General features: G+C 45.3%; 1 protein-coding gene across 1 annotated transcript in view; it reads right to left on the reverse strand.

The window, feature by feature from the left end:
• Nucleotides 1-587: 587 nt before the first annotated feature.
• The window catches only part of MAP3K14 (mitogen-activated protein kinase kinase kinase 14), a 39,485-nt gene continuing 32,114 nt past the window's right edge, over nucleotides 588-7,958 (reverse strand). Inside the window, exons 9-15 of the mRNA XM_019523543.1 lie at nucleotides 7,029-7,192; nucleotides 6,508-6,658; nucleotides 5,482-5,817; nucleotides 4,185-4,291; nucleotides 3,742-3,886; nucleotides 2,906-3,006; nucleotides 588-1,950 (exon numbers count right to left, since the gene is read on the reverse strand). Coding sequence (XP_019379088.1) covers nucleotides 1,786-1,950; nucleotides 2,906-3,006; nucleotides 3,742-3,886; nucleotides 4,185-4,291; nucleotides 5,482-5,817; nucleotides 6,508-6,658; nucleotides 7,029-7,192 — 1,169 coding nt within the window. The 3' untranslated portion in view covers nucleotides 588-1,785. The remainder of the gene's footprint in view (nucleotides 1,951-2,905; nucleotides 3,007-3,741; nucleotides 3,887-4,184; nucleotides 4,292-5,481; nucleotides 5,818-6,507; nucleotides 6,659-7,028; nucleotides 7,193-7,958) is intronic.

The raw sequence follows: 7,958 nt of genomic DNA on the forward strand, positions 1-7,958 counted from the left end.
TGCATACACTAGGTTATGAGTACACCCCAGAAATGCCTTGGCTGCTTTAAGTACATACTTTGGTATGATTTAAGTCTGGCCTGTCTGAGTAACAGAGGTTTTCTCAACTCAGCTATCTGGCTGCATAGTGCAGCAAACACCTGACCATTTTAGGGACTACCAGAGGGGGAAAAAATGCTTAAGGGGGGCAAATCTTCTACCAAAGGCAGACCAAAATTCTCCTTTAGTCCATTTAGGCTTAGAAGTGGTCCCCAGACTGAGTTCACCTGCAGTTTAGTTGCAGGGGCAAGACATTGCCCTGGGAGAAAAAGTGTCCTGTTCCTGGATCTGCCATGGACTCAGTGCAATCTTGGGCAAGTCACATCACTAACCTGTACCTCTGTTCACCTATTGGTAGAAGGGGCTATTGCTAGTCTCCCAAGCCTCCAACTTCAGCCACTAGATCAGTGGCTCTCCAATGCATTAGACTCAAGGCACCCCTTAGAAAATATCATCTCCTAGTCTTCACACACTTTTTGACTACAGAAAAATACAGCAATTCATACATTGCAAAGAACTCAAAAAACCCACAGCAGGGCAGACTGTGAATTCCTATTTGACATTTCTGGGTTTATCTTGTGAATCATGTGTAGGTATCTGCCCGTTCAAGTGTTAATACTGTGCAGCACCCCATGGCAACACTTAAAAGGATCTCAAGACACCCTGGTTTCAACTTAATGTACTAAACTAGAAGTACTCTACCCCCAGCGCCATGCCATCCAGCTCATGGGGCTCCCCCCAAGTCTGAAAATTTGGCAGCATCAGAGCAGTTGGCATTGTTCTCCTGATGCTAAATTTCCAGTCCCATGGAAAGCCCTGGGCCCTGCATGCTAGATTGGGCATCTGATCACAGGACTGTGCAGGGGCAGCACCAGGCCCCAGGGCCTGATTCCCATACATGTGGCTGGGTGGGGGTGGCACAGCCCATAAGATCTTGATCCCAGTGCACAAAGGCCAACCAATGCACGAGGCCTAATCTGGGCACATGGGGACAAGTGGAGACAGCACAAGGCCTAATCCAGCCTTGCACCACTGAGTTGGCCCATGGGGCCAAAAGCTTGAGCACCACTGCTCTAGACCCTTATGCACTGTCCTAACATCTGCTGCTTATAATAATGAAAGGGCAAGATAATGCTAGATGTTACCATGTGAATCAGAGGCAACGAAGCAGAAGTTATTGAGATCAGAAGAGGAAAGCTCTTTTGGGAAGGGACACAAACCATTTTACTCATGTCAAAACAGCCTTGAAAGAATCTGCTGCAAAGGGTTTGACAATTCTACTTTTGCACCAGCCCAGCCAGCTACAGCTTCCAAGATTCCCCCTGCTCTAGGCCTCAGGCAGCAAAGAGGTTATCCATCACTGGATAGCACCTTTAATCACCACATACGTGACCACAGCTTTCTTCCTCTAGGAAGTTCCTGAACCACTGGCGTTTTCCTGGAAAACACAATCCTATTCCTCTGAAAATCACAGTCAGGAACTTCTGTGTTCCCAATCTCAATTATAAACATACTTAAAGAAAAAGTGATTCCCTGGCTCTGGAGATCACACTATAAGTACAGCATGTGCCTAGAGACAGGATGTGGACAGATAGCAAGAAGCCAAGGCACTACAACAACAAGCAACAACACTCCCATCCTATTTCAGTAGAAAACACAAATCTTGACACTTGGTGAATTAACAGAGGCAGTTGTGGGTTTCTGCTGTTCCATACTTTGAGGTAACAAATTCCAAAGCCAGAAGCCTTATGGCCTGTTCTCCAGCTGACCATGCTTGACTCTCCAGGTCCAACTGAAGCTGCAGTCAGGGGCGAGGGTGCATTGTAGCTCAATACCAGAATCTGGGACCTCCATATCATAGTGAACAGGCTGTCCCTCCTTTGTAACAAGGCTGAAAGCAGAGGCTGGGATCTGTGAACCAGAACAAAAAGCTAAGTGGTATCTAGTAGACAAAGTTAAGTCAGTACCTACCCCCACATGGTCTACCTGGAATTAGCACTTACAATCAACAAGGAATGTAAAAGGTGAAAGATTTTATTTACCAGAGATGCTGTTCCAACCTTCCCAGGTAAGGGAATATTTTTAGAAGCCAGGTTAGCTGGTACTTATGCTGCAGCTGGATTTCTTCACCACTTAGCACCCACTGGTAGCTGATCATTAAATGTGGGTGACTGAATGAGACCACTACCATCTCTTCTTTATAACTGGCAATCTTTTGTTTATGACATCCCAGTGAACAGGCCATGCCAGACATGGGAATGGGCAATGTTATAGATGAATATTTCACACTTCCATAGCTCTTTTATTCACAAAAGCTGAAAGCTTTTTATGACCAAAGTAAGCTTTATGACTAAAGTAAGCTTTAGTGTCAGGATGCTGCTAGTTTTTTTGGCCTTCCTCATAGCTTCCATTGACACAACTAGCCTACTGAAGATGGCCAGCATCCCTTCCAAGATAGCTAGGGGCATCACAGTAATGCAAAGCCCATTTTGTTCAGCTGACAACACTACATACCTCTACAGGAGTGGTATTTCTAATCTCCGTAGAAAGCCAAAAGCATCTCCAGTAACAAAAAGAAGTCCCAGGACCTTAACAACTTGACAATCTCATCAGAAGTGGTGACTAAAAAACGCTAGCTATTTACCACACACAAATTTATTAAAGGGATCATACAACCTCATGCTTTTAACTGTAGGACACTGATTTGAAGAGCTTTGTGGTCCTATGTTCTTAGCAGCATTGACTAAGCAATTACCAGGTGAGTTATTATAGTGCTTAAACAGATTAGTTCATTAGCTTCCAAAGCATCAGTAGACTGTCCATGCACGGAGAACCATGCATTCACAGCACTGTGCTGACTCCTCACCTGGCCGCTTATCCCTGTGGCAATGTCTCCAACTTTTGTCCTGTGGAAGTCTCGGATATGTAGGTTTTCTCCACTTAGCAGCTGGATCTGGATTTTCACTCCTGAAACCATCCAAAAGAAGCTGTTCACTCCAGCTGCAAGCTTGGGGTTTTACAGTCCAGTATGCAGCTGCCCACAGAGCACTGACAATGTCTATGCACTGACATGTACCCAAGGTACTAATCTGTGCCACTTAGTGCCATGTGTATCTACATCTTCCCCTGTATAAGTATAGGAGCTTGTCCAGACAAGAATGACCCACATAAAAAGGGCTGGGTTTGGCAGGGAAGTAGTCCAAGGAAAAGGCTGTCCAGCAAGAAGTGGCCTTCCACTTAATTTGCTGTCCTGGGGAAGTCTGACGGTGGTGAAGGATAAGTCCTCCCAAACAGAGTCTGAGTTGTGAGACTCCAGGGGAGCTAGAGACATATGTGGGGAACAGCTGCTCCGTAAGCTCCATGGTTCAGCCATTTTTTTCTGGTTGCCTCATAAAAGTCCCCTGCTCACAACACCCTCCACCCCTCTCAGATCAATAGGAACAGATGGCTGAACCTCTTGGACAGCCCATGTGCTTTTATATGGGATGAGATGCCAAAGGCTCAGGCCCAAGCTTTACAAGATGCCCTCCAAATTCCAAGGGAAGGTTTCTGAGCTGATGGAGCTAGTGAAAGGGAGGAAGCTTAGAAAAATACAACTATTCGAGTGCAAACTAGATGCTGAACTGACATCATCAACCCACAACATCAGAAGAAAGCTGTGCCAACCCATTCATACCAAGTCTGAGACACAAATAGACCAACCATTGAAATAGCTGGGAGTGTCTGTGTGTCGACTGCGATACAGCAGGTTATTCCAACTGAAGCTCTGTCCATCTGACTGGCTATTCCAGGAGTGAATTCCAGAGCTCATGGTGTCCTTCAGGCTCTGAGAGGCCTTCAGGGAGTTCTGTAAAAAAGTAACCACCATTATTACTCAGTTTTCTGCTTCTGCACAAGCAGGGGCCAAGAGCATTAGGATTCAGCAGCCTGTGGTCCTAGGTTATACCACAGGATGCACTACAAGCAAGCTGAGACTGTGGAGGGCAGTATACACACTGTCCTGGCCAGAGAGGGGAAAATCCACTCTGGAACAATGCCCAGAGAAGGACTGTCACATTATCTCCCACTTTCCCATCAAAAGGCAGTTGCTCTCATTTCCCCAACAACACACAAGGCAACCACTGCTGGCATCTGCTTATTTTCACCTTCTCACTGGCATCAGACACAAGGGGACTGTCAATACTGAGACACGAAAGCATTTGCTCCTGCTCCTCCAGAGAGTACGGCTGTGACAGGCTGTTCAAAAATAATTCTACAAGCAAGAGAGAAAGAGAAAGAAACATTTGCAAACATTCTAGTCTCATGCCTTCCCCAGTGCATTCTCTTTTTTCAGTTAATACCTGAAGCTCTCCAACACCCTCTATTCAGTTTTAAACTCTTTACAAACAGTAAAGTGACTCTCAACCATCCTGCTGTCCACCAACAGAGGGGAAACAGCAGTGTGCTTTGAAATGGCAATTCTGGAAACTACTTTGGTTAAACCAACAGCTATCTGTTTAACACAGGGTGCTGCTTTGACAGCCTTGGGGTCCCCTCTCTTTCCATTCCTATACCTTACACAGTGTTACAAGCCAAGTCAAGACCAGAGCCAGGACTAATGTGCATGGTCTCAGCTCTTATTACCCACTGTTTTCAGCCACCTATTTTTTTCCCTAGATGTACCCGGTTAAGGGTTCTTTGGACACAAAGCAAACTGGAGGGTTTTTAAAGCAAATACCTACCTTCATGGGTGCAGACTTAACATCTGAAATATCCCCAAGTGTAGCAGGTTTAGAAACATTAAAAAAAAAATAATGATTCTGAATCCTACAGATGCAGGCTGCTGGAGTGTTCCAGGATGAGGAGCAGCTTGTACCACTGCTGCCTATGCAGCCAGGGGCTGAAGAGAGCACGGGTTAGCATGCTCTGAAGAGGCCCAGTCTTGGAAGGTTTCCAAGGGCTACCTAGCATGGTAAAACCCTGCCAGCATCCAGGAATAGTGCCTTCCAAACTTCCTGAAGCCAATTCAGACTGATCTTAGCTGCACTAGTCCAATTTTGACAGATCCCCATCAAATGCTTTTCCTGTTTTACAGAGACAATCAGATTTTTCTTATGCTTCGATTCAGTAGTGCCCAACTTCTTAGCTCCCATTCAATTACAGAAGTGGCAAGGCTGCAGATCTCTTCAGTGGAGAAGGAAGGAATAACCTACAGCCCATGGCACCAATTTTGTTGCTTATTTGAGTGATCTGAAACACTCAATACATCCGACAAAAGGGAGAAGTGTGTGTAACAAATACATTTCCCCCTTTTTTGGGAAACCAATCAACAACTTCTGGACCCCCAAAAGAACAACCAGGATCAGTCAGAAAAAACCAGATGAACTGCCACACTACTTCGTTCTGCTGATAGATCGAAAAGAGGCATTATCCTGAGCAAATACTGCACAGTGCATGTCTTACCTATTTCTAACTGTTGAAGCTCCTGTTCTGAAACAGTCATTGCTCGTTCTGCATAGCTGCTGCTTTTGGTGAGGACAGGAGTGGGATCACAGACCCCAGGGAACCCCTTACACAGATTCCAAGAGGCTCTCGCAGTCTCTTCTGACAGTTCCAGAGATGGTGGCTGCAGGCTTCGGCTTACACAGGGAGCACTGACTGCCAAGTCTGGGCCAGAAGCAGTCTCAGAAACTGCGTTAATTGTTGGGGACAGGGAAGTTTGTGGATTGTTTTCTTGGTTCAGAGAAAAGCATCTAGGTTCTCTGTACTCCCCCCTCCAGGGACTTGTCACACCTCCCACTACAAAGCAAAGATACATCAGGAGAGTTATACAGAGAGAAGAAATGCAGCAAATTTCTTCCACAACAGAATTCTGAACTACATCTTGCTGTAAAACACCCAGGAGCATCAAAAGATGAAGCCAGGAACTTAGAGGAAAGTTCCAATATATTACAGAGCCTTCCAGTGGGTCTGTGCCATACAAAGTTTTGACTTGTCTCAGGGATAGTGCAGGAGCATATGCATGGGTTTTTAAAGTATGACAAACCCACAATGTTCAGATGTGCTGGATAACAAAGACCACCTGTTTACTCACTGGATGAAGGAGACCTAAAAGTTGCTTATCAGAGTGTTGACTCATACTAGCAACCTTACAAAAAGCACAGCTGCTTCTAAAGACAGACATGGATGCAAAAGCCTGACAATGCTTAAATAAATCACAGTTTTTATAGTCAACTCATGGGACTCCTTCATGACAATTTAATAGGAGAGAAGGCTACAAGCAACCCCAGTCAGACACATTAGTCCTGTTTCAAGTGTAGACAGGGAGCAGCAGGGTGATACATATGCTGCATCCTATATTGTGGCAATTTGTAAATTACTTACAACAGGGATCAGGCACAGTCTGACAAGCAGCAAAATCCAGGTATAACTGATTGCTGACCATTTTAGCCTGGGATGGATAAGCAGAAGCCTGGAAATAAGACTTACACTGCTCAAGTGCAGTATCAGCTTTAGCCTTCAATTCAGCTGCAGAAGCTCTTTTAACTGGTTCCTTCTCCAGCCCCTCTTTAATGACCTCAGCAGTGAGAGGACTACAGGTAGGTGGGATTTCCCTCAGAGGAGGTGGTTCCTTTGCTATCTGTATTACAGGAAAGAAGCAGTGAAAGATTAAGCTGAACCAACATATTTTCCATTGTGCTTCCAGTGGCAGATTTTTCCCTACACTTGCTTAACTGAGCAGATCTGTTTCAATGCCAGGACTTAACTATGTAATCAGGTTGCAAGTAGAATCTTAAAAGTAATTAAGAACATGTGCCCCAATAACTGACAAAGAAGCTAGTTTGTGTGAACCCAGATACTGCAAGTGACTTCCTCCTAAATCAAGATTGGCACTACCAACAAGTTCCTTTTTGCACTTTGGATATCATCGCTGAAGCATACTGTCTCCCTATGTATAGAGAAAGTTTCAGTTTGGGTCTCCTGCTTGTTGCGCTGTTGGGTCTGCTCACCTTCAGGCACAGAGGATGATTATAATACTGGGTCCAAGGATGACAGCCATTGAGCATATGTAGCATCATACAGCAGCTGCTCCAAACATCCACCTTTGAGTCACAGCGCTTGCCCATTACTACTTCTGGAGCCATGTGCGTCTCTGTGCCAGGCACATAGTCCCCTAAAACACAAGATGAAAACTCAGATTACTGTAAAACCCACTGTGTGGAAGCCAAAGAGCAGTCAACATGTGCTCCAGAGGTCAGATGAAGCCGCAGGTGCTCTAGACTTTCATCCGCAATGACAACTTCAAAGGCAACTTGAACTGAAAAGCAGAACTGCATGCTGTTAGCTATCACTCCTGAAGGCCATAAGTTTACTCTCAGTCTTGTCTGTACCTGCCCCTTGATATGCCAGAAAGACACTACACCCCACCTCTAGGCAAAACTAGCTATGCAAAACATAGCCATTAGGCAGGTGAGTTTGGGAACTCATGACATGAACAGCTGGAACAGGCACACATGTTTAAAGGCAGGATGAACTCCTGGCCTTCACTGAAGTTAAAGAAATTATTCATGTCAAGGAGGCCAATGTTTCACCACAGGGGCTCAGGTGCTTGACACAATAAAATAGTATCAGCTGTTTAAAAAAGAAAAAGCTTTTAAAGGTTCTCTTCAAAACACAAAACAGACAACTATTTAGATTAATTGATTTCATTTTACTAGAGAAAGCCACCATCTGGGTTAGGAGCCTGAGATCAAGTTCCAGGCATAAAAGAAACCCATTGCCAGTAAAGTTATCATGAAGACAGCAACACGTTTTAACTGCAGTGATGAAAGTGGCGTCATAGGTGGACTGGTAGGGGGGTGCACGTGGCCCCCCTGATGGGGCTGGTGCCGCTGTCAGCAGCTTCTGCAGGTGCCCCCCCCCAGATTCAGGAGGCACCG

This window comes from Gavialis gangeticus, unplaced genomic scaffold (genome assembly GCF_001723915.1).
Source record: "Gavialis gangeticus isolate Ggan-Ray unplaced genomic scaffold, GavGan_comp1, whole genome shotgun sequence".
Classification (NCBI taxonomy): Eukaryota; Metazoa; Chordata; order Crocodylia; family Gavialidae; genus Gavialis; species Gavialis gangeticus.